Source organism: Ictidomys tridecemlineatus, chromosome 4, assembly GCF_052094955.1.
Source record: "Ictidomys tridecemlineatus isolate mIctTri1 chromosome 4, mIctTri1.hap1, whole genome shotgun sequence".
Taxonomy (NCBI): Eukaryota; Metazoa; Chordata; class Mammalia; order Rodentia; family Sciuridae; genus Ictidomys; species Ictidomys tridecemlineatus.
The window spans coordinates 9,365,152-9,392,849 of record NC_135480.1 but is presented as its reverse complement, the minus strand read 5'-3'; the positions used below and the strand labels follow the sequence as shown (position 1 = coordinate 9,392,849).

Here is a 27,698-nt window from a genome sequence, read left to right as displayed (position 1 = left end):
TGTGCACCTAAAGAAGATTGGGATCCCAACTCATTTCTATCATTTTCTGCTTCCCAGTCACCAAGAGATGAGCAGCTTTGCTCTACCAAGCACTCCCTGCCACGGTGAACTGCCTTGCTGACAAAGCAACAGGAACAAGCAACCATGGTAAAATTGTGAGCCAAAATAGATATTTTACCCGCTTACATTTATTTTGTCAGATATGTTTTCACAGTGACAGAAAGATGAACAACTTCCTCCTTCCTAAACTTTAGTGACTTCTATACTCTCTACTGCTATGTGATTAACTATTTTTGGTTTTTGGTTTCCACAAATGAGTGAAAACATTCACAAGTTGTCTTTCTTATTCCAGTAATTGCCTGACTTATTTCACATAACATCATTTTCTCTACTTGCTGCAAATGACCAGAGTTCATTCTTTTTATAGCTGAATAATATTCCATTCTGTATATATACATCTTTTTCTCAAGTTTTTTTCCTTTTTATTTCCTTCTTTATTAAGAGTCATTACGCGATTTGGGGTTTTGATTGGTATATTATGGAAAACCTGAGGAAAAAAACAAAATGGAACTTCCCACCAATGCCAGTACCTATCTTTTTAGGGTTATAACTAAGGAAGTTATTATTTTTTATCTGCTTTTCTTTAGAACATAAATCAAAGCCATTAACTTGAATTTGAGGTGTATACATAATACATACACAATAATATGTGAAGTACTTTATATATAAATAGTTTCTACATTTTCAAGTACTGGAAACAATATATGTCCTAAGTTTTATTTTGACTGAATGGAACAAGAAGAGATCAATCTTCAACTACAGAGGGTTATACTGATAAGAAAACTCTTAATGTAAAAAATATATTCCTTTCAATTTTTATTTGCTGCAGGCTACACCATATCCTGAATAAATTCATTATGGGGAAACTGTCAATCACAGCTTTACTATCTTACTTTGAAAGAAAATAAGAGAAAATAAATTGGAAAGTAAGACTTTATCTTTGTTTTCATATAAGTGATGTTGATTTTTCTTCCTATCAAAAAATTTAAATCAACTTATAATAAATATATCCACCAAAAAATTCAGATCAGTTTATGATAAATACATCTGAACCATTAGATAAATATATTTAATTTTGTTTATTGGTGGGGATTGAACCCAAGGCCTTGTGCATGTGGGGAAAGAACTCTACCAACTGAGCTATATCCTCAGCCTAGATAAATGCATCTAAGCCTTTCATCTATATATATTTATCAACTTCTAATAAGAGTCCCCATTGACATGATGATTCTTGAATGGATGATATCACATACAAAGATGATAAGTTCTCTAGTGTCCTATTTCCAAAAACTTTTTTGTGTGGTGCTGGGTATTGAGTCCAGATCCTTGTGCATGCAAGGTAAGCACTCTACCAGCTAAGTTATATACCCAGTTCTTTTCATAGACTCTTTATCAATAAAAGAGTGGGCTTTACCAAAGGGCTGCAAAAGTTAATGGTTTAGATATATTTATCATAAACTGATCTAAAACTTTTCAAAAGCAAGAAAATTTAACCTCACTTATTTCAAAAAGTGAGAGATTTCTGCTAAAGCCATGAATTCTTTACCATCTTGATTGTTAACAAAATTAATAATCCTAGTTATTTTTAGGTTCTGATGCACTGAACATTTTTATGGAGTTCTTCTCTAGTTATAGAAGTCCTCTTTATGTCCACAACAGCTATTACAAACTCTATGTTAGCGTAATAAGTTCTCCAGGGAAAATGAATTGATCATCTGGTCATCAATATCCAACATTGGTAATGTGTATTTTTCACCATCCTCTCTTCTACATTACCTTTTATGGTACTATTTACAACTTAACTCACAGAAAATTTGTAAAGAATGTTGGTTTTCCCTGCAATAGCCAACTCAACAATGATAACTGTGCTCCTGGCAATTAAATTATTTCCATGTCGGAGTGAATAGAATTCCCATTCTTGGGCAGTGGACTCCTCTCCAGCCACCCTAGTTGCCTGTCTTCCTTTGGCCCAGGCTGAGGTTGGGGAGAGACACCTCTGGTTTTCTGCTTCAGTGCTGGGTGCCACCTGTTTCTAAGGAAGCAAAAGCCTAGGCCACCTTGCTTCTGGCTAGAACCCATCTGTGGCATCCATCTGACTCAGGGACATCACTGCTACATGGTTAGCAGTGAGCCTCATAGACCACCACACTCCCCCAGATCCCCTCATTTAAAATTCCATTCAAATGATTATCTTTGACATCTTGCTAAGTCCATAACTTGTCTATTGTGAATAGTGTTGTAGTAAACATAAGCATGCAGATATCTCATTGATAGAATGATATCCTTAGCTTTGGATATATATTCCTAGTGGTGAGATTACTGGATCATGGGATAATTTTACTTTTAGTTTTTTGAGCACTCACCATGCCATTTTTCACAATGGCTATACCATTTAATATTCCCATCAACAGTGTATGAAATTTAACCTTTCTCTGGATTTTGGCTAGCATTTGTAATTTTTGTCTTTTTGATAATATCCACTTTTAACTGGGATGAGATGATATCTTATTGTAGTTTTGATTTGCAGTTCCTTAATGACTAGTGTTCGCCATTTGAAAAACATCTATTCAGACCATTTGCCTATTTTGAAATCAGTTTTTTTGTTGTTATTGAGTGGTTATCACCCAATCATCACTGTTGGGTGTGTGGGAGACTCCCCACCAAAGTTAAGTTTCAGACTTGTGTAATCCCTTACCCCTCCCCTCTTCTCTGAAGGGTGCAAAGCCAAAGAGCAGTCAAATTGAAACATTTTCTCATCCAATCCCCATGAGACACAGTGTCTGCTAGCAGTTCCGGGGTCACCTTGCCAATCAGCACCCACCATGTCACCTATGCAACCCCTCTTAAGCCAAGGCTTGCAAGCTCACACTCCCTGGCCTCTTTCTCTTCTTTCTGTCCTCTCTTTACTCTCTTTCTCTGACTCTGCTCTCTTACTCTCTGCCTTCCTCCACTCCTTTCTCTGCTCTCTGCCTCTCCTTTTTCTTCCCCTTCAGACAGACCCCCCAATAAATCTCTTGGTTGACTCTCCGTCTCAGGTGAGTCACTCACCTTTCAATCACCACTTTTTTGATGAATAGTTTATAAATATTTTCTCCCATTCTGTAGGTTGCCTTGACTCTGTTGACTGATTCCTTTCCTGTGCAGAAACTTCTTGGTTTGATATTATCTTGTCTAGTTTTGCTTTCACTGTTGATGCATTGGGAGGATCTATCCAAAAATTGGGTTTTTTTTCAGTTTCAATGTTTTCAAGGGTTTTCCTTAAGACTTCTTTTAGTAGTTTCACAGTTTCAGCACTTACATTTAGATCCTTGATCCACTTTGAGTTGATTTTTGTGTGTAATGAGAAGTAGGGTGTAGTTTCATTCTTCTATATGTGTATATCCAGTTTTTCCAGCATGATTTGTTAAAGTGATGATCGTTTCTTCAAGGTATGTTCTTGGTGCCCTTGTAAAACATCAGATGTCTATAAATTTGGAAATTAATTTTTGGATTTTCTGTTCTGTTTCAATGCTGTGTGTGTCTGTTTTTATACCAGTACCATATTCTTTTGATCACTATGGCTTTGCAATTTGTATTGAGATAATGTGTTATATGAATTTTTATTTACTGTAGCAGAATAAATAATAGGATTAATAATTTTTGTTATTTTGGCAAGTGAAAGTTGGTATTTCATTTTAGTGCATATTTATTTGATCACAAATTTAGAAATATTTTCTTATACTTATTTTTATGTGGCTTTTTCCCTCTGAGAATTATTTGCTCTTGCTTTTGCCCACTTTTGCATTGAAGTATAGTTTTATTCCTAATTATATGTTAAACACATATACATATGTATATGTTGAATTCATCAATCATATCAATAGTGATTTAGTGTCTGATAATATTTATAATATTATAAAGTGATTCATATTAGTGGTTTAAATTGTGAAGCCAGAAAGAATCCAGGGGAAAAACAATAAAATATTATCACAAATAGAGTCATTGCAAATATTTTTGTAAATTTATTCCCAGATAGCTAATAAATACTATTTATTACAGAATATTTCAATTGATAAGTGTTTTTTTTGGTGCCAAAAATTTCATACATTAAGTGTTGATTTATACACGGTATGTTTTTTTGGAATTATTATGATTTGTGGTGACATTTACTATTACTTTTTGGATTCCTGTAATTTGATAAAATGTAGCACATGTTTCATGATATTTGAGCCAGCCTCTTTGTTATCCTTTTCCTTTTCTTGCTTTCAAATTTTATCTATTCAAAGTGACATACAAAATTATAAGTATTTATTTTGTACAACATGATGTTTTGCAGTACATGTGCATTGTGTAATGATTAAATGTAGCTTATTAACCCATGTTACCTCATTTCTTTGTGGCAATAGCACTCTGCCATCCTTTCAGCATTTTTCAAGAATACAATATGCTGTCATTAACTATAGTCAATATGTTGCACAATAGATCTTTTTTACTTACTTCTCCTACCTAATTGTAATTTTACATCTTTTGGACATCTTCCATTCACTCCCCCTACCCAAGTGCTCTAGTCTCTAGAAATCACCATCCTACTGTATTTTGAGATCAACATTTTCAGGTTTCATATATGAGTGAGTTATGTGGTATTTGTCATTCTCTGTTTGTACTTCCTATATCCCTTAACATAATCTCGTCCCTGTTCATTTGTGTTATTGCAAATGGCAGAATGTTCTTCATTTATATGGTTGAGTAGTGTTCCATTTCATGTAATATAATACACTTTATTAAAATAGTCATACTTTGAAGGACAATGAGGTGTGCTACAATTAACATGGAAGTGCAGGTATCTCTTTGGCATACAAACTCTATCTCTTTTGGATGTATACAAAGTAATTGCTGGATCATGAAAACAAGGCTTCTTTTTCTAGTAATAATTTAAAGATGAACTTCAAACTATTTGCAATACCTTCCTTCAAACCAACAATTGTTTGATGAGATTACAAAAAATCAAAAATTATTTTGAGAAAATTTGTATATTGAGTGATTTTAGGTGGCATTTGTCCATTATATTTTTGACTAGTTTTATTGGCATAAAGAAGAATCTTGACTTTTTACTTCTTATTTTATTCTTCTTTGGATCAACTCTTGGGAAGTTGTTAAAACTGTGTTACTTTTGTGGAAGTATCTTCCTGCTTTACTTTTCTTGAATATTTTGTGCTGGGAAGAATAAAAAAAGAAGCAAAGATGTAGAATAAGTGCACATATCCTCCATGCTAGATGATGAGCTTTGTAACAAGTTCTACTTGATATTGTTCCATCGCAATACTTCCTAGACACCATTGTGCTGGGAAAGGCCTTGATATCTGGGAATGCCTGGGAAGACAGTGTTGAGTATTGATACTCTTACCTTGTCAATTTATACATTTGGTTAATGACATTTTTGAGGAAAAAAGTCAAAGTGAAATTAAGAATTTCTGAGGAAAACATTTTTTCATTTTTCCTCATTTCAAATTCTGTCATCCCACTTTTTCAATTTCTCTATCCTTAAAATTTTCACTATACATGGCTTTAAATTGGATTAAATCTTAGAGGATCTACTTCCTTTAGATATATTATCATGTTTATAAGTAACATTGTTCTGTTTTAGTCCTATAATCCTTTCTGACTTAAGCAATAATCAGTATATGAGGCATGCTCACTTTCTCCCCATAATATATTGAGCACTCATTGGACTAATGCCTGATAATACCACAAGTATGAGAATTAAGTATTTGAGTCTTCACATATTTATGAGAAAACATAATCAGCGTGCTTTCCTTAAGGGCAGAGAGTGTGTGCCCTTCACAGTAGGACTAATTTTGACCTTTTCATTATTAAAGGACTGGTGTAAGATGGTCTGTGTGATCTAGTCTCAAGAGGAGTGATACAGCTTTGTGGGTAGAGGAGAGCTGCTACTGAATTAAAGACATGGTTCAAGCAGAAATAGCTCAGATCTGAGTCTATGTGTAGGACAGATGGCTGCAAATGGTCATTTACTTCTTCATCACAGAGATATAGAACATGGTCACTTCCTACTCAGGTGATGACCAGGGAATTTACTTACTTATTTTCCACATCCTGGATGGTGTTAGCAAGAGGCTGATTCCTGGTTTCTGGAAGGGGCAAGATAACAAGGCCAGCAAGGAGGGTGATGACTCCATAGATGATCCAGGGCAGACGGAGAGAATACCCCAGTAAGGTCATCAGGAGAGGAGCCACTATTGCCCCTATTCTGTGGAATCCTGAAATGATGCCCATCAGTATTGACCTTAGGATGAAAATAACAAAACAAAGAAAATCTTGTACAAATCTGTATATATGTTGTCACTTGTCAACTCCATTTCATTTGGGAAGACAAAACAGCAGAGTTATTGAACATATGGGCTTTGAAAACCAGCTCTTAATTGTGATATTGACCACTATTGATTTCTAATTAATCAGTTTCACCATAATTAAAACAAGAATATTCATAGCACCAGTCCTGTAGAGTGGCTCTTCAGATTAAGTGAAAAACTGCAGTAAAAGACTTGGCACATTGTGAGGCATAAAGTCTGTTTGAAATAATTATGGATTATTGGTTGCTTTTAAAATTTGTATTACAATTCCTGTCTTGGACACATAAGCAGCCTCATTTTTATTCCTGCATTAAGTGTAAATTAGTTCAGAAAGTCCTGTTTGGAAAGCAGACGTTTAGCTCTTGTACCTGAATACAGTGGGGAGGAGCTCAATTTGGTGAATAACATAACCAGTGATGGCAGCAGAAACAGATCCAATTCCCAAAGTTGCTAAAGACACACGCAGAGTCTGCATTTCTGGAGAGAAGAGACCAGGGAGAATAAAAAATCTTGGCTGAAGAAATCTGCTATCTCTAACTAATTGTGAGGTGATTCTGCTGTAGTTTTTGCAGGTGAGAAACAAATGACAGACAAAATGCAACTCCTCAGAGATGATGGAGAGGTTGATAAGCATCTGAACACTGGGCTGAAACACTAAACAAAAGGGTCTAAATCTCTTGCCTCAATTTTCTCTGCACATTTGAGTATTGCTTATAATGGTGGAAATAGAGAAATCAGGAAAGATTTATTTTATTAATTCTGTCAATATTTTTCAGGGCATTTTCTGAAGGGCCTAGAACTATGTGTGAACAAAAACTGAGGATTTTATGACCCGTGTCTTGAACAGCTTAGAACTAAGAGTATGGGAACAATGCATGATTTGGGGCAGGTCCTCCTCCACACAGTGACAAAGGGATTGGACATTCTAAAAAGAGGCAAGTTCTAGGCAATAATTCAGGATTTTAAAGGCCTGATATTAGAAAGTCTGTTCAGAAGTGAATAATGTTATCCTGGGTATTAATCACATACTTTTGAATTACAGAATTAACAGAGGTTAAACAGATTATTTTTAATTCACTAAAATAATCAAAATAGGACTTTAAAAGAACACAGATTGTTCTCCTGTATGGCAGGAAACTTCTTTTGGGGAGAAGAATGGAGGCTTCCAGTCTGAAATCTTACAAAATATTTTCCTGCTCTGGGAATATGGTAGAACATGGTGACCACAAAAATCCCACAATCATTAATGAGATGATTTGGGTAAGTTAGTAAAATAGGTTGGGTTAGATTCTTAATCTGTTTCTAGTGTTTTTACTAGTGTATTATTGCTATATATAATAATGGGGTTCATTGTGATACATTCATAAGTGCATATGACATAATTTGTTCCATTTCAACCCCTAGTACTTCCCCTTCACTCTCTTCCTCCATCTTCCTGATCCTCTATTCTACTGATCTTCCTTTCATTTATTTATTGTTTTTAATTGGTGTATTATAATTACATGTAAAAGTAGAAGTCATTATTCATTTCTTCTCTAAGGACAAATTACAAAACAGATTAGAAGACATATTAAGATTAAATGATTCCCTTACTCCTGCTGTGGTCTTGCTTTCTGTCTGAAGACAAAGGATTTTTATTTCACTGAATACAAGAAACCTCTGCTAATAATATATCGAGTTAGGGAGGCCTTAAAAATCAGGAAGAGTCTCAGGAAGAGTATCACATGCCCACTTGGAGATGCAGTTGCAAGGCCTACATCCTCCAGGATTGTTATGAAAATTGTCATTAGCCAGAGGCATGTTGTTAGCTCCTCTTCCAAAGACACTGTTTTGTACCATTGGAACTGCTGTTCAGGTTCATCTTGGATGTGGTCAGGGCAGCTTTGTGTCTGAAACATACCTTAAGGACATAGGCACAGTTGGAGCCTAAGTCCCTCCAAGAGCTTGCCATAATCCATTTCAAATCTTCATATTAACTACAAAGAATCCTTGGCTTTTAATGATATTCTTGTGCATCAGGCAAGTAAGATGATGTAATTCCTAAGGAATGAGGGAAACACTTTCTTTCCCCAAACCTTTGTCTCTCTCACCTTGGGGCAAAAATGTGTTGACCAGAATGAAAACTCCTGCCAGGAATGAGAACAATATCTGGTTTGTCCGACGACCCATGTAATTCAGAGTCCAAAGGGAAACAAAGCTGGCTGTGAGCATGATGGCTCCAAAGAGAACCTGGAACAGGAAGATATTGCTCCCCAGATGCTGCAGGTTGAGGATGAGGCCATAAAAGGATACAGCATTTGAAAATCTGAAGTGAAAGGAGAAGAGACATCTAATAACATTTAGAGCCTAAGGAACATTCCCTAAGATTTTGAAGGAGACTCCTACATGATAATTATATTGGCTCAAGACGGTAAATATTCAATGATAATTATAGAATGGAATAATAGAACAATTGTTTTTAAGGCAGTGATCTTAAATTACCATAAATTACCATGGGATCTTTATTGCTATAATTTTTACTGAGGCCACAAAAGAATATATAGCAGATACACACATATTCCAGTAAAAGTTAATTTTTGAACTGCTTAATTCTAGGCAGAAAAAGGTAATTTGAAATCTGAGCTAATCATTCAATTTAAGAGGATAAAGGAATGATCATAGATAGGGGTAGACATTGGAAATTAGGTAAATTGTTTCTTTGCAACAGTGAGTCTCTCTTGTTTGATCCCTGGTATGGAGTCCTTTTTCACCTTAATCCTAGTAAGTAAGGGTGCAGGGCACTAAGGAGAAGAGTTTTCCATGTGTTTCCTGATTTTTAAGAGTACAATGACCTATTCTGGTGCAGTGGTGCCCACCTGGCAATCCCAGTGACTCAGGAGACTAAGGCAGGAGCACTGCAAGTTCAAGGCCACCTTGGGCAACTTAGTGAGAGAATTACATTTATTGATTTGTATATGCTGAAACTAATTTGTATCTCAGGATTAATTCAACATGATCACAGTGTACAATACCCTTAGTGTGTTTTCAAATTAATTTTTTCTAATATTTTTAGTAAGGATTTTTGTGTCTATATTCATCAGAGATGTTGGTCTGTATTTTTTTTCCTCATGGTTTTGGCATCAGGATAATACTGATACTGGTTTCAAGGAATTAATTTGGAAGTGTTCCCTCACTTTCTATTTTATGATATAATTTGATGATGACTGACATTAGTTGTCTTTGTTGAAAGCTTCCTTTATGTCTTCAATCTCATTCCCTGATATTGTTCTGTTCAGGTTTTCTATATTGTCTTTTCTCAGTATGAGTAAGTCATAGATGTCTAGAAATTGTCATTATCTTCTAGATTGAAAAATTTATTGGAATATAAGCTTTTAAAGTAGTCCCTAATGATCCACTTGATTTCAAAAATTTTTGTGGTGATATGGCCTTTCTCATCTCTAGTTTTATTGATTTGGTCTCTAAACTCTTTCTTTTGGATAGTTTGCCTAAGGGTTTATCAATCTTTGAACTTTTTAAGGAATGAAGTATTTGTTACATTGATCCTTCCCCCCACTCAACCCCATACTATTTCATTTATTTGTCTCTAAACATTTTTTCTCATTTTGGAGTTAGTTTTTTTTTTCCTGATTTTATGGCACATTGAGATATAACATTAGATAATTTATTTGGGACTTGTTTCTCTTTTTTTAATGCAGGCATCTACTTCTATAAAATTCCTCTTAGCAACAACTCTACATAATGTCCCAGAATTTTTAATGTTGTATTACTATTCTCGTTTGATTCTAGAAATTTATAAACTTTCTCTTATCATTTAATCTAAGACCCTTTTCTTTTCAAAAGAGAATTATTTATTCCCCATGTGCTTATGTAATTTCATGTTTATTTCTAATTGAATTCCATTATGATCTGATAAAAGGGATTATATTGATTATTTTGTATTTTCAAACACCTGTAACTTAAAATATGGTCCATTTTGGAGAATGTTCAGTGAGCTATTGAGAGAAGGTGAATTTGCTTGTTATTGGATAAAATAGCCTATGATTTTCTGGGTGTATTCAATTTATGGTATTTTTTAGATCAGAAGGGTTGTGTTTGTTGTTTTTGTTGCTGTAAGCAAAATACCTGACTAGAAAAATTTAGAGAAATAAAAGTTTACTTAGTCTCACAGTTTCAGAGGTTCAGTCCATGGTCAGCTGTCTCCATTGCTCTGGGCCCAAGATAAGGCAGAAAGAACATTATGACAGAATATTGTTCACATTGTGGTAATCAGGAAACACAGAGAGACAAAGAGGGGCCAGGGAAACCAGATATAGTTTCCAAGGTCACACCCTCAGAGATTTACTTCCTCCAGCCACATCCCATCTACCTAATAGTAACACCCAGTTAGTCCATTCAAATTATTACCCATATGAGGGGGTGGCACATGCCTATAATCACAGCTGCATGGGAGGCTGAGGCAAGAGGATCATGATTTCAAAGCCTGCAAAAGCAAAAGCAATGTACTAAGCAACTCAGTGAGACACTGCTTCTGAATAAAATACAAACTAGGGCTGAGGATATGGCTCAATGGTCAAGTGCTCCTGAGTTCAATCCCCAGTACCCCCAAAATAAAAATTTATTAGTCCATCAAATGAATAAATCCTATGATAAGGTTACAGCTCTCATAATTAAATCATTTCACCTCAGAACATTAACACAAGAGTTTTGGCAGGGCACTTCATCCCCAAGCTATAACATGTCTGTTGATTTTATATCTTATGAGAAGCATATGTTGAAATCACCAGTATTATTGCATTCAGGTCTATCTTAGACTTAATGTCAAGAAGAATTTATTTCACAGTAATTAGGTGCACTGACATTTACTTTTAGCCATAAATATTGCTATGATTATCTCTTCTTATTGGATTGTTCCCTTTACAAGTGTGTACTAACCTTCTTTGTCTCATCTGATTAACTTTTGCTTGAAATCTCTTTGTTACACATGAGTATAGTGACAACTACTTTTTTAACTTCATTAGCATAGAATATAATTTTCTTTCTTCCTCTATCAGCTTATGGCTACCTTTGTTTATGAATCTTGCAAACAGCATATTACCTGCGTCTTGTTTTTAAATACATTCTGTTAGTCTACATCTAGCTGAAGTTGAGCTCTTTTTATTCAGAGTTCTTATGAAGAGATCATAATTATTTTCTGCCATTTTGATTTGTTTCATGTATTTAAATTTAAAAATTAGTAACTGCTCCTCTAGTGAGTGTAATCAATTGCAGAGCTTTGTAGTTTGTTTGCAAGTTCTTTTGTGTGTAGTATTTCTTTTTTTAAAAAATTCTAAGTTGTTATATATGACAAAAATGCATTATAATTCATATTTCACATATAAAGCACAATTTTTTGTATCTCCGATTGTATACAAAATATATTTACAGCATTCCTGTCTTTATACACATACTTAGGGTAATGATGTTCATCTCATTTCACCATCTTTTTATACTGCCATATGCCTTCCCTTATTTATATCCCTTCCCCTTTTGCCCTATCTGGAATTTGTCTAATCCACCCATGTTTTCCCTCCCAACCCCACAATTAATCAGTCTCCTTATATCAGAGAAAACATTCAGCATTTTTTTAGATTTGTTTACTTCACCTAGCATTATATTCTCCAGCTCCATCCATTTTCCTGCAAATGCCATGATTTTATTCTCTTTTATTATTGAGTAATATTCCATTATCTATATATACCACATTTTCTTTATCCATTCATTTATTGAAGGGCATCTAGATTGGTTCCACAATTTAGTTATTGTGAATTGTGCTGCTATGAACATTGATGTCTATTTCCTGTAGTATGTAGTTTTTAAGTCCTTTGGGTATAGACCAAGGAGTGGGATGGCTGGGTCAAATGGTGGTTCCATTCCCAATTTTCCAAGGAGTCTCCATACTGCTTTTCATATTGGTTGCACCTATTTGCAGTCCCACCAGCAATGTATGAGTGTGCTTTTTCCCCCACATCCTCACCAACACTTTTTGTTGTTTGTCTTCTTAATAGCTGCCATTCTGACTGCAGTGAGATGAAATCTCAAGTAGTTTTAATTTGCATTTCTCTAATTGCTTCAGATGTTGAACATTTTTTTGTATATTTGTTGATTGATTGTATATCATCTTTTGAGAGGTGTCTGTTCAGTTCCTTGGCCCATTTATTCATTGAGCTATTTGTTGTTTTTTGTTGTTGTTGTTGTTGTTTGTTTTGTTTGGTGTTTAGCTTTTTGAGTTCCTTATATACTCTAGAGATTAGCACTCTATCCATTGTAAGAGTGGTAAAAATTTGCTCCCAAGATGTTTCTTTTGCTCAGAAGAAGCTTTTGAATCCATCCCATTTATTAATTTTTAAATTTTAATTCTTGCATTATAGGAGTATTATTAAGGAAGTTGGGGCCTAATCTGACATGATAGAGATTTGGGCCTACTTTATCTTTTAATAGGCACAATGTCTCTGATTTAATTCTTAGATCCTTGATCCACTTTGAGTTGAGTTTTGTGAATGGTGAGAGAGAGGGCTTTAATTTCATTTTGTTGCATATGGATTTCCAGTTTTCCCAGCACCATTTGTTGAAGATACTATCTTTTCTCCAATATGTTTTGGCAACTTTGTATAATATAACAGTAATTATGTGGGATAGTCTCTGTGTCCTCTATTCTGTACCACTGGTCTACCATTGTATTTTGGTGCCAATAACATGCTATTTTTGTTACTATTGCTCTATAGTATAGTTTAAGATCTTGTATATTGATACCATCTGCCTCACTCTTCCTGCTAAGGATTGCTTTAGTGATTCTGGGTTTCTTATTTTTTCCAGATGAATTTCATGACCACTTTTTTATTTCTATGAGAAATTTCATTGGGGTTTTGATTGGAATTCCATTAAATCTGTATAGTGCTTTTGGTAATATGGTCATTTTGATAATATTAATTTTGCCTATCCAAGAACAATGGAGATTTTTCCATCTTCTAAAGATTTCTTTACATATGTAAATCAATGGAAGTGTAACTGATGTGATACAGCAATCTGTATACAGGGTAAAAATTGGAGTTCATAACCCACTTGAATCAAACTGTGAAATATGATATATTAAGAACTGTGTAATGTTTTGAACTACCAACAATAAAAAAAATAAAGGAGATACATCAAAGGCAGGGAATAAAAAGATTTCTTTAATTTCTTTCTTTAGCCTTCTATTGTTTTGTTGTAGTGGTCTTTAACCTCTTTTGTTAGGTTAATTCCCAAGTATTTTATTTTGGGAGGAGGCTATCACAAATAGGGTAGTTTTCCTCATTTCCCTTTCAGAGTATTTGTCAGTGATGTACAGAAATCCCTTTGATTTATGGGTGTTGACTTTGTATCCTGCTACTTTGATGAACTCATGTACTAGTTCTAGAATTTTTCTGTTTAAATTTTTGGTCTTCTAGATATAGAATCATATCATCAGCAATTAGCACTAATTTGAGTTCTTATTTTTACTATCATATTCATTTAATTTCTTTCTTCTCTTTAATTGCTCTGGCCAGTTTTTCAAGAACTATGTTAAAAAGAAGTGGTGAAAGAGGGCATTCCTTTCTTGTTTCAGTTTTTAGATGGAGTGTTTTCAGTTTTTCTCCATTTAGAATGTTGTTGGCCTAGGGTCTAGCATAGATAGCTTTTACAATGTTGAGATATGTTCCTGTTATCCCTAGTTTTTATAGTGCTTTGAATATGAATGGGTTCTGTATTTTGTCAAATGCTTTTTCTGCATCTATTGAGATGATCATATGATTCTTATCTTCAAGTCTATTAATGTGATGAATTACATTTATTGATTTCCATATGTTGAACCAACCTTGCATCCCTAGGATGAACCTCACTTGATAATGGGGCACTATCATTTTGATATGTTTTTGTATTTGATTTGCTAGAATTTTATTGAGAATTTTTACATCTATGTTTATTAGAGATATTGGCCTGAAGTTTTTTTTTCCTTGTTGTGTCTTTGTCTGGTTTTGGTATCTGGGTGATATTAGCCTCATATAATGAGTTTGGAAATTCTCCCTCTTTTTATATTTCACAATATAATTTGAAGAGTATAGGTATTATTTCTTCTTTATAGGTCCTGTAGAATTCAGCTGTGTATCCATCTGGTCTGGGCTTTTCTTAATTGGTAGGCTTCTGTTGGTGTCTTCTATTTCACTGCTTAAAAATGACCTGTTTAAATTGTTTATATTATCCTGATTCAATTTAGGCAAATCATATGACCCTAGAAATTTGTCAATGCCTGTAATATTCTCTATTTTATTGGAGCACACGTTTTCAAAATTATTTCTAATTGTATAGTGTATTTCTGTGGTGTCTGTTTTAATATTTCTTTTTTCATGAGTATGTTAGTGATTTGAGTCTTCTGTCTCCTTCTCTTTGTTAGCATGGCTAAGGGGTTTTTTTCAATTTTTTCTTTTGTTTCAATTTTATTGATTTTAGCTCTGATTTTAATTACTTCTGTCTTCTACTGCTTTCAATGTTGAATTGTTCTTCTTTTTCTAGGGCTTTAAAATGTAATGTTAGGTCATTCATTTGTTGACTTTTTCTTCCTTTAAGGAATAAATTCCATGCAATGAAATTTTCTTTTAGTACTTCCTTCATAGTGTCCCAGAGATTTCAATATGTTGTATGAATGTTCTCATTTACTTCTAAGAAATTTTTAGTCTCCTCCTTGATGTCTTTTGCAACCCATTGTTCATTCAGTAGAATATTATTTAGTCTCCAAGTGTTGGGGTAGTTTTTATTCTTAATTTTACCATTGATTTCTAATTTTATTCCAATGTGGTGTGATAGAATGCAGGGTAGTGTCTACTTTTTGTATTTGTTAAGAGTTTCTTTGTGGCATAATATATGGTCTATTTTAGAGAAGGATCCATGTGCTGCTTAGAAGAAAGTGCATTCACTCAGTGAAAAATAAAATATTATATATATATATATATATATATGTATAAATTATGTCTATGTAATTGAATGTATTATTGAGTTCTATAGTTTCTTTGTTCACCTTTTTTGGAAAGAGGTATGTTAATATCATACAGAATTATTGTATTGTGGTCAGCTTGACAATTGAGCTTGAGAGGAGGTTGTTTGATGAACAATAATGGAGCATATATATTTATAATTGTTATGTCTTGTTTGTGTATGGTTCCCTTGAGCAGTATGATGTGTCTTTCTTATCCTTTTTGATTAAATTTAGCTTAAGTCTACTTTATTTGAAGCGAGATTGGAAAACCCTGCTTGTTTCTGCAGTCCACATGTATGTTATGATTTTTCCCATCCTTTTAACTTCAGTGTATGTTTTTACTATGAGATGAGTCTCTTGGGGACAGGATATTGTTGGGTTCTTTTTTCTTTTTTTATTTTTTGGATCCAATCAGCTAGTCTATGTATTTTGATTGGTTAGTTTAGGCCACTAAAATTCAGGGTTATTATTGAGACATGATTTGTATTCCCAGCCATTTTTGTTTAAATTAGTTCTTTAATTTGACTTGGTTTCTCCTTTGATTAGTTTTCCTTTTAGTGTAATACCTCCCTCTGTTTATTTTCATTGCTGTTTTTTTATTTCCTCTTCATAGAATATATTGCCAAGGATGTACTATAGTACAGGTTTTCTAGCTGTAAATTATTTTAACTTTTATCATGGAAGGTTTTTATTTCATCATCAAATCTAAAGCTTAAATTTTCTGAATACAAGATTCTTGGTTTGCATACATTTTCTTTCAAGGCTTGATATATATTGTTCCAGGATCTTCTAGCTTTCAGGGTCTGGGTTGAAAAATCTGCAGATATCCTAATTAGTTTTTCCCCTATATGTAATCTGATATCTTTCTCTTATGGTTTTTATTATTCTCTCCTTATGCTGTATGTTAAAGCATTTTCACTATAATGTGCCTTGGTGTAGATCTGTTATGATTTTGTACATTTGGCATTCTGTAAGCCACTTGAATTTGGTTTTTCACTTTGTTTTTTATGCTTGGAAAATTTTCTGCAATTATTTCATTGAGTAGATTGTCCATTCCTTTGGTTTAAAACTCTATGCCTCCCTCTTTATCCATAACTCTTAAATTTGGTCTTTTTTGCTATATCATGTTTCTTGAATGTTCTGCTCATAGTTTCTTACCATTTTTACTGTGTGGTCTACATTCTTTTCAAGATTACTTATTTTTCTTCATTGTCTGAGGTCCTGTCTTCCAAGTGGTCTAATCTGATGGTGATGCTTTCAATTGAACTTTTAATTTTGGTTTATTATTTCTTTCATTTCAAGGATTTCTGTTTGGTTTTTATTTAGAACCTCTATCTCCCTATTGAAGCGATCATTTTGCTTCCTGTATTTGCTTATGTAGTTTTTTGTCAAAATGATATTTTGCTTACTGTATTTGCTCTCTTATATCATCCTTTAATTCACAGAATATTATAATTATGTACATCCTGAACTCTTATCTGTAATTTCTTCTGCTGTATTGGCCATGGATTCTAATAAATCTTGATTTGTTTGAGGCATTTTCTTCCTTTGTCTTTTCATGTTGCTTGTGTGTCTTCGCTTCTAGCATTGTGGATCTAAGGCATTACCATTTTACCTTATAATCTTATAGTGCCCCTGTAGGATTTTAATACCTCTCCTTTGATGGGTAGTACAACATTAACAGATACTAAGATAAACAACATACCAAATAAAAACAAATAGCTGCTAATAGATGTTTACAGTTTGGTCATAATTTACAGAAATGGTGAATTCAATTATTATTTATGATATAATCAGTAGATCTGTAAAAGGGTTTACAGATTCTGATGGTGGACAAAGAACTGGAGGTGAGGTGTAAGATGATATGCTGAGGAAGCAGAAAGTGAGGATATAGAGTTATTATATCTTAGGAAGTGTGAAAGAGAAATCTAAGTAAGAAGTTAGTAGCAGATGAGTAGAGGGAAAATAATTTTTGGTAGACAAGTAAATGGGAAGACAGTAGAAACAAACACACATATATATTAAGAAATATAAGAAAATGTTAAAATAGTAAAAATTGGAGAAAAAGAAAAAGAATATACAACATAACTGTAATATCCTACTATTCAGTCATCTCATTTTTCATATCCTTTTTTTAATATTTATTTTTTAGTTTTTGGCGGACACAGCATCTTTGTTTGTATGTGATGCTGAGGATTGAACCCGGGCCGCACATATGCCAGGCGAGTGCCCTACCACTTGAGCCACATCCCCAGCCCTTCATTTTTCATATCCTAATTCATGCAAAGAACTTGGTTTCACATATGTGGAAGATATGAGAACAGGAGAATAGAGAGAGAAGAACAAAAAAAAATTGAAGGAAGGAATACAGATTGTGTTGGTTGGAGATCAGTATCTTTCCTGTTTCTCTTCTCATCCAATAGGTGGGTTCCTCTGTTGCTAGCTGGTATCTCCACCTTCAGGATGGTTAAGGTAACCAGGGGAGGTTGAGTTGGTCCTGGGTGGAGGGCACCTGGAAGTGGGGTGTGACACCCACTTGACCCCAAGGGGAGACTGCACCAGAAGGATCTCTTGTGGGGCCTGCTCCTGTGATATGAGGACCTGGTCTTATTTCCTTATCTCACCTGAAGGCCTCCCAGTTTCTAGTGTCTTTGTCTCTAAACTTATCACACTCACCCTCTCCATTACTGCTTCCTAATACAGGACATTTCTTTCTGGGGCTTTGGGCATCCTGTGCACCTGCCCTGCTAAGAGCTGTTTTGTGTTGGGCAGTCACTATGCCAGGTAAGCATCTGCTGGGGAGCAGGAGGAGTTAGAAACTGGGAACCTGGCTAGCTGGAGTTGCCCCCACTAAAGAGTCTCATGAAGGTGACCCCAAATTGAGGCATTTGCTTTTCGCCATGGGGTGTCGGGTTGGGGGGGGGAGAATGGGAATGGTTTTGGACAATGAGTTTAGAGACTGGATATGTGGCATGCAGTGTGTGTCTGTGGCTTTCTTCAGAGCCTAGGTTACGTTCCCTTGTGCAGGCAGGCTATGGTGCACAGGGGACTATCTCTGTTGCTGCAGAATCCCAAGATGGAAGTAACTTGGAGGTTCACACATATGATGGTTTCAGATCCAGTGTTTGGGTAGCTGTCAGGTGTCCTGTGTGGGAACTGCATCTGGGACATCTGCTCATGTGGGTGCTGATGCCTTTGGTCACTCTCAGGCACCTGGTAGTCCTTCATCTTTTCTCATTACTCAATGTCTATGGGCCTTCAATTTCTCTCATACTGTCATAGAGATATTGTATTTTGTTATTGTAGTTTCATTTTTTTTCTTAAATACTGTCTGAATGATAACACTATCTCCAAGGTTTGAGTATCTACTACCTGCTCTAATACATCAAAAGTATTTAATTTCAGCTGTATTTTTATTTGACTCACTGTGCCTTTTGTTTTCAAGATTTCTTTTCAGTTTTTTCTCAATATCTCTGTCTTATTTTGTTGAATTTCTCTTTCATATTCTGTAATGTCTTCCTTAGTTTATTCAGTTTTCCTGACTTTTCTTGGTATTCAATCCTCTTTTAAAATAGTTATTATTTTGAATTATTTATCCAGCATTTTATATACTGCAATATCTTTTGCTTGTGAGTTATTAACCTTTGGAGATTTTATTTTACCACAATTTTTCATATTTCCAGTTTTGAGGTTAGTGCATTTGTTGGGATGGATTTCTCTTCCAATTTTATGTCAAGAACTTTGTAGGGTACAATCTTTTCTTGTTGAAGTGTTTTTGGTTATCAGGTTGTTGTAAATTGTTGAATATATTTCCAGGTGTGTTTAGTAGTATAGCTTTCCTGATACTTGTTTTGCAATGTATTTTAGTATCTCCCCTCCTCCCCAGTGGAGGTAACCCAACACAGTAGCTGCCCAACACAGGTGTGCAGTGTGATCAGGGAGCCACCCATGGGAATCCCAGGATGAGATTTCCTCAATTGGGAACTGATAAGGGAGAGGAAGATGGGGCTAAAGTTTGGAGTCTAACAGAGAGATCAGGAACTGGGAAATCTCCAGGAAAGATAGGGAGATAGGACCGAGCACTAAAGTCATATGAGCAGTCCCAAAAGGAGACCCATGAGTTGCAGTCTCCATGCAGGGATTGGTGGGTGCCACTCCCCATTTCCAGGTGCCCTGAATAAGGACCAGGATTCCAACCCAGGTTACCTCTACTGACCCGAGAGCAGAGACACCAGCTTACAACAAACAACCCCACCTATTGGATGAGAAGAGAAATAAAAAACATATAGATTTCTAAAGCTAGCAACAAACCTGGTTTCCTCCTTAAAACTGTTGGTTTTTTGTTTTGTTTTGTTTTGTTTTGTTTTGTTTTGTTTTGTTTTGTTTTACCCCTCTATCCTCTGGCACTCACATCTCCAACATACATGAAACCAAGAATTTCGCATGAAATAGAATTTGAGGATTGAGTCTGAATAATATAATATAAAGGTGTTGTATATTCCCTTTTTTTCTTTTCCTTTTTCTTCTTTCATTTTTCTTTTCTCCTCCAAATTTTACTATTTTAACGTCTGTATTTCTAAATACATATGTGTGTTTGTTTTATGTACTCCACTGTCTTCCCAGTACTGGTCGACCCTAAATTACTTCCTGTCTATTCTCTTGCTACTAACACTCTTCATTATATTTTCTCTTTTGCACTTCCTAAGATATATTATCTCTATATCCTCACATCCTACCTCCTCAGCATATCATCCTACACCCTACCCCTAGTTCATTGTCCACTGTCAGAAACTGGAAACCTTTTTACAAAACTACTGATTATATTTTAGATAATAATTGAATCCAACAATTCTGGACATTGAGATTAAACTGTAGATATCTTAATAAAAACAAATTGTTCATAAGTGGCATATTGTTGATATTGGGATCTGTTAACACTGCCCTTCCTCACAAAGGAGAGATCTTGGAACCCTACAAGAGCACTCCAGACCCACAGAGATGGAAAGGAAGACACACAAGCAACATGAAAAGACAAGGGAAGAAAGTGCCCCCCAAAAATGAAGACACCACATCATTACAATCATTGGAAGCCACAGAAGAAGAAATTACAGAGAAGGAGTTTAGGATATGCATGGTTAAAATGTTCTGTGAACTCAAGGAAGAGAGCAATACAGGCAGTGAAAGATCACGTTGACAAATACAGGAAGCAACATGGAGAGAGAGAGGTCCAAAAAGAAAAAAAAAAGAACAGAAATACTTGAAATGAAAGAAACAATAAACCAAATTAAAAGCTCAAATGAAAGCATCACCAGCAGAGTAGACCACTTGGAAGATAGGACATTAGACAATGAGGATAAAATATATAAAGTTGAAAAGAACATAGACCACACAGTGATAATTGTAAGAAACCATGAACAGAAAATTCAAGAAATATGGGAATAGCATAAAAAGACCAAATTTAAGAGTTATTAGTATACAGGAAGGCAAACAGGTACAATCTATTCAGTGAAATAATATTAGAAAACATTCCAAACATTAAGAATAAACTGGAAGTCCAAATTCAAAAAGCCTACAAGATGCTGAATACAAAATCAAAACAGATCCACACTAAGTCACATTATAATGAAAATACCCAACATACAGAATAAGAAAATAATTTAAAAAGCCACAAGAGAAAGGAATCAGAATCAGATTACCTATAGAGGAAAACCAATTAGGATAATGGCAGATTTTTCAACACAGAGCTTGAAAGCTATAAGATCCTGGGAAAAAACATATATCAAGCTTAGTATATTCTAATAGTGTTGTATTGCATTGGAGCTTGAGAATTCCACTTTCTTTGAGATCTCAAAACACGGAGGTCCTTTTGGTAAGTCAGGAAATTGTGTTATATATAGAAGGGCATAGGAGTATACCCTCTGTGATTGCTTTTCTAGACTTGATAATTCTGTGTATATTAAAGGGGTATGGGAGCAATCTATTTTGAAACGATTCATAGATGTGGTATTCACAGTCTTTGTATTATTTCTCTTTGCTGTTTCTATAAGGAAATATGTTCATGAGTGAGCATTGAGTCCCTCTAGCCATTTCTGGTTGTCAATTTGGGGGTTCTCTCCTATTCTTTGTGATGTTGTGTTGCTAAAGTTTGAGTTAGGTAATATATGGAGGAAAATGTGCTCTCTCCTAAATGGGTAGAGTGTGTGGCTCAGAAGCATAATATCTACCCAATAAAGTTAAAGTGTTATACCAGATCTCTAGCATCTCACAGAAAAAGAAAAATAAATAACAGCAACAATAGTAGCAAACAATACATAGCATTAAAATAAATACCAGATGCCAACTGATATTTTCAGCACTAATAGCCACAAAACAGAAATAGTGGGGTCAAAAGTTAGCAACAGCAAAAATTACAATCAGCCACTAATGGAAATACCAGGTGTAAACTATGACTTCCAAAATAATAATAACTGTAACAATATGAATGGTGTGGGCATAAATTACATAAAATAGTGTTAAAATATGGGAAAATTTTGGTTCATTAAGAGAAAAAATGGAAAAAGTGAAAAGAAAGATTGGAATATTATAAAGGACAGAAATAAAGCAGAATAGAGGGATAAAGTGAAGCCCAAAAGAAAGAGGCAAATATTTTTAAAAAATGAAATAAAGTGGAGAGAAAGAGGGATGGGGGTACATAGTGAGAAAGAGAGAGGAGAGGGAGAACAGAAAATTTTTAGTATTAGAAGGAGAATATAGGAGAGAAAGTCACATAGAAAAAAGAAAAGAAAAGAAAGAGAAAAAACCTCACTAACCCTAAAAAACCAAAATAATAAAAAAGAATCTGATAAAATATGAAAAAGATAATGTATATACATACATACATTCACACATACTTATGTATACATACAAACCAAACTGAAAATACAACTGGAAGAACAAAAAGTTTGTTAACAATGAATGAAAGAATTATCTTCATTGTGGTGGTTGAAACTGAACAAGGATGCATATTTACTACAAATGCCAGACTACTCTTCCTTCCATTTCTTCCTGGGGTATGTGCATCTTATAGCAAAGATTTGGGGATTATTAACCCTTTCTCCTTTTTCTTAATTGAAATATCTGGAATCAAATATGGAGTGGTCTGACTCAAAGCTCATTGAAATGACTCTTTTGTTTTCAGTTCATCACTACAAGGTAGTATGTATGAGAAATACCATCTGTTGGAATGTTGTCTAGAAAGTCTAGGTCAATGTATGCTTAGGGCAGAGATGAGGCAAAGATCTAAATGGAAAGTTCCCACAGTTGGGATCTATCCATTATTTGTCATATTCTGGAGATACTAATAAAAGAAACCAATAAGACCAGGTAGATGGCAATCTATTCTGGTTGTCCCAATTCCAGACACTTCTTGATAATTTCACTCAGAGGGTAACCAAGTTCCCTGGGTGGAGGGGGCACAGCAGGTCACAGCACACTTCACCACACAGGACTATGGCCTTCCAAGGCTCAATCCTTGAATGTAATCATGCCTGCCTATTTGGCTTCCTAAATATCTTCAGCTGATTAAATGAGTTGCCAGACTCCATTGGAAAGTAAGTCGCACTCCTCTCTGTATCCCTGAACTGAATTCCCCTAGGTGAAATCTTCTGTGTAGCTATTTCAACAGCATGTATTCTAGACCTTATGATAGATTCCATTCAGGATTCTGTGTCAATATTTTCTAATGGTTCCTGTAGCAAAGGTTTTCCCCACATCTAGTATGACTTCCATGAGTTGGCTTCACACTTTTCCCAACTTGAGAAACACAGAGCACTTTTCAATCACCAACTCCAAGTGTAGACTCAGAGTAAGCTAATTTCAGGCTTTCTTTCTATTCTATGGGTACCTCCATGCCATTTTTTCTGATTTTTTAAAATCTTTTTGTGACACCCCTCCCCTGTGTCGTGTAGACACCACTGTCATGGCACTGATGTACTCTTTCATATTCTATTTGAAATATCAGTACTTCTGGGCCTCTCCAAATCTCTGACTGTCCAGTATTGAATTTTAGTGAATTCCCTCAATATCTACCTCACTGAGACACAGTATTTCCATTGATTCAATTCAAAGCCACAGAAAAACTGGAAGGTGCAACCTTTCTCTACTCTACCATATTTGTCCCTCATGGCCAATATTTTTTGAAAAGAGGAATGCAATTACATCTTAAACATTTTGAAGTTACTAAACACCACACGGAACTTACCTGAAAAAGCACAAGCAGCAGGTTCTCATAATCACTTTGGGTGCATGGAACAATTGAAAAATTGATGGTTTGACCTGGACTGCATCCAACTCCTTCTGTATGGTGGATTTCACAAACTTAAACAACAAAAACAATAAGCATTTATAATATGTCAATAATGGGCTGATATAGTGGTAAGTACTAGAGGATGAGATAAATATGCTCATTATCTTTGAAACCTCTGACTCATTGGGGATATGGATGCTAAATGATCTACCTCATGTAGGGAGAGCTACAATGGGATTAGGGAAAATGAAAACTATCTATGAATAAAGCCAGTTTAAAGACTTAGTTTATGAGAGGTGAAAAGGATTAACCAAAAGATTTTCACTGTAAATTGAAAACAATGAAGTTACTTGTTTAATGATTTGGACTTTCTTCACTATTCACTGGAAATGAGACTTTTCCCTCATTGTTAGAATTAAAGTTTATCTCTGTAAATCAATGATTTTTATAAAGCTAGGTCCACTTTATGATTTGGTTCCAATTATACATTTTCTAGGTATTGTAGGCATGCTGCTTCCACTCATGATTGGAGTGTAGAGAGTTACAAGAGTGTAAAAAGTAGGGTATCTGTCAAAAGGAGTATGATTTGCACCCAGGCCAGATGTTATAGCAGATTAAATTTGGTGAAATTCCAAGTGAAATATAATAGCTGCAAAAACATTTGGTTTCAGAGTTAGAAATTTTAGGCCTGACACTACTGTTACTTTATATACTAAATGTTCTATTCTGATGTTCTATGGTACAGCAGATATCTATTGAAAATGATAACATATTGTGTATTTCCAGAAATGCTAGAATAAAGAATTTTGAATGTTCTCAGTACAAAGAATAAATATTTGAGATGATAGATATCCTTACTCCAAGTTGAACATTACACAATGTATCCTTGAATCAGAATGTAACATAATATCACCAAGTGTGTAAATTTATTACACATCAGTTAAAAAGTGAATGTAACCCATCACTTCTTACTGGAGTTATTAAAGATTACTCAATGTCACAATATAAGTATCAGCACAAGAGAAGGCACTTAATAATTTTCAAAATAGTAATACATTATTTCTGATAATAAAAATACAGTGAGCTGTGCATGGTGGTACATGCCTGTAATCCCAGCAGCTCAAGAGCCAGTGGTCAGAGAGTTGCAAGTTCAATGCCAGCCTCAGCAACTTGGTGAGACACTAAGCAACTTACCTAGACCCTGTCTCAAAATAAAATATAAAAAGGGCCTGGGATGTGGCTCAGTGGTTAAGTTCCCTGACTTCAATCCCTGGTGCAGAACAAATCAACTCCCCCAAAGCAGGCCAAAACAAACAAAAACAATCAAGTGAACAAAACAAAACAAAAAAAACACCCTCCCCGCAACAACAACAACAAAAAACTATAGTGACTTAGCACAGGATACCACAGACGATTTTTCCCTGAGCACCAGTAAATAAATATTTTAGGCCATACAGGCAATGATTTTTATTTCAATGGCTTGATTATGATGCTGTAGCACAAAACAGTCATTCATAATGAAAGATGAAGTGGGTTTGGCTATGTTCCAATATTTTATTTACAATAATCTCTGGTTAGTGGATGCTGTTATATCCTACTCACGTGTCTTATTCACTTCTCCAGTTTCTGGGAGTGTTGATGGTTGCTTCTTGTGGCCCCCACTGGGAATTTCCCTTAAAGAAAATCTTCTCACCCAATGCCATACCCTTGTCCTTATCCAATAACTAAAGAATTCAAGCATATTAAAATCATGCTTCCTTGCTTCAAGGCAGAGGAATTCTCATGGGCAATCCTAGTTCTAGTATTTCTTTCAAGATCTCCTGGGTTCTCTATTACAACTGCATTATACTCTGACTTTTATTTCTGCCTAATTCCATTTTTTCTCCTCACAGATAATGTCCTGAAAAAACACCTCAATAAACATTCTGCACACAAATTTCTGATTTCCCAGTTTCTGGGAAAGCAGATGTATAATACTTGTAATTGTCTGGTAGTAGTCAAATAAATTGATGCTATGATGAGAATCTAGAACTAGATCATCCAATGAATATCCCATAGTGGTGTTAGCTGGTACATGCAGTTGTAATTCAGGTATTAAAATTTTCACTGGTGGTAAACTGGGATGGGTTGTTTATGATCACAGGATTTCAAAAGTTTTTAACAAAGGAATAATTGTTAGGACTTTAGAATTCAGTAGCTCTTGTAAAGTGCCATGAATGCATTTAAGAAAGACAATGGAAGACTAGTAGTGATTGACTACCAATCTAAAGTAGGATGTGAAAACCAGAAGATTTATATAAAGAGAGTGTATAAGGAGACCTTCATCTTCCACAAGTAGAGGACAGAAAAATCTGAAGACCAAGACCCAGGACTAACTCTTAAAAATAATGTCAATAAAATTTGAAGATATGAACCTTGTATTGTTTCTGTGTGAAAGGACCTGGCCTTAATTGAGAAATAGAACTTATTTGGGGATGGTTATACCTGAGTTGAGGCATTTGATCCTTTTGAATCTCTTCATTCCTTAGTACTACTTGGCATGAAAAAATATTGACCCCTCCTCCCTGCTAAAATCTAGTACTACTGCCTGGTTTAAAGATAGTGCAGAGGTTTATGCTTGCAAGAAAATACATAATTTCCCTGCCATGATTTATTACTATATTCCTCCTACCAGATGACTAAAAGAAAATATAATCTGTTTGGGAGATGTTTTGTCTACTGAGAGGAAAAGTGCCTGTATGCTCAAAGTGCTCAAGTAGCAAGCTAAAATCATCAGCTTGAGAGCACACATGGGGAATAATTTTTTAATTTCAAAATTTTATTGGTGAAAATAGAAATCATACAGAATAATGGGTTTTATTATGGCTTATTCCTACATGCACATAACATAATTTGGTTAATTTCATTTCCAAGTAACACCCCATTAAACTCTATTTCCTCCCCCTTATAATTTTCTTTACTCTTAAGTCTTATTCAATTTTCATGAGAATCTCCTTTTTTCCTTTTTCTATCCAACTTCCACATATGAGAGAAAACATATGACCTTGAATTTATAAGTCTGGATTATTTCACTTAACATAATGATCTCACATTGTATCTATTTTTTTGGCAAATGATAAAATTTTATTCTTCTTTATGGTGAATACAACTCTGTTGTGTATAAATATAGCATTGTCTTTATCCCTTCATCTATTGATGAATACCTGCTCCATAAGTTGGCTCTTGTGATTTCTTCTGTCATAGACATTTCTGTGAATGTATATCTAGTGTAGGCTGATATTAAGTCTTTTGGATAAATACTGAATTACTCACTCTTATACCTGGCAATATGGTGGTTCTATTTCTAGTTTAAAGGAATCTCTATTCTGATTTCCATAGTGAGTGTAGTAATTTACATTTTTGCCGAGTTCAAAAATTAGAGTTCCAATCCCCCAGCATCTTCTCCAGCATTAATTGTAATTTTTCTTATTACAACTCTATTGTATAATATTAAATCAGATATTGTGATATATCAGTGATATTTTATTGGTTCAAAATTGTTTGGCTATTGTGGGTCTTCTGTTTTTCCATAAGAATTCTAGGACCCTTTTTTTTCTTTTTTCTTTTTTTAGACCAGTGAAGAGTTGATATATTGATGGGTATTGCATTGAATGTGCAGATCATGTTGGGTCATATGGTGACTTTTTCAATATAACTCTACCTATGAAGAAAATATTCTAAGTTTAAGGTGGTCAGCTAGATATTAGACAGAAACACTGCACCTCATAGAAAAAAAATGTAGGCACAACACTCCATATTTGCTTAGGAACAGACTTCATTAACAAAATTCCTAAAGTACAAGAAGTGAAATAAAAACTCAAAAGACTGGATGGTATAAAACTAAAAGCTTCTTTCCAGCAGAGAAAATAATCAAGAGTGTGAAGAGAGAGCTTTGAGAATGGGAGAAAATTTTTACAACCCACACTTCAGATAGGGCATT

The 27,698-nt window shown here is 34.7% G+C and overlaps 1 protein-coding gene across 5 annotated transcripts in view; it reads right to left on the bottom strand.

Moving 5' to 3' along the window:
• Nucleotides 1-4,048: 4,048 nt before the first annotated feature.
• LOC101978269 (steroid transmembrane transporter SLC22A24) overlaps nt 4,049-27,698 on the bottom strand; it is a 44,642-nt gene continuing 20,992 nt past the window's right edge. Inside the window, exons 6-10 of one of the 5 annotated variants that reach the window (XM_005341448.4) lie at nt 23,675-23,790; nt 8,501-8,715; nt 6,779-6,887; nt 6,140-6,343; nt 4,049-5,253 (exon numbers count right to left, since the gene is read on the bottom strand). In XM_005341448.4, coding sequence (XP_005341505.2) covers nt 5,193-5,253; nt 6,140-6,343; nt 6,779-6,887; nt 8,501-8,715; nt 23,675-23,790 — 705 coding nt within the window. In that variant the 3' untranslated portion in view covers nt 4,049-5,192. Of the gene's footprint in view, nt 5,254-6,139; nt 6,344-6,778; nt 6,888-8,500; nt 8,716-10,576; nt 10,891-23,674; nt 23,791-27,698 lie in introns of those variants that run through there. The other 4 variants (XM_078045788.1, XM_078045789.1, XM_078045790.1 and 1 more) reach the window with 4 other exon arrangements.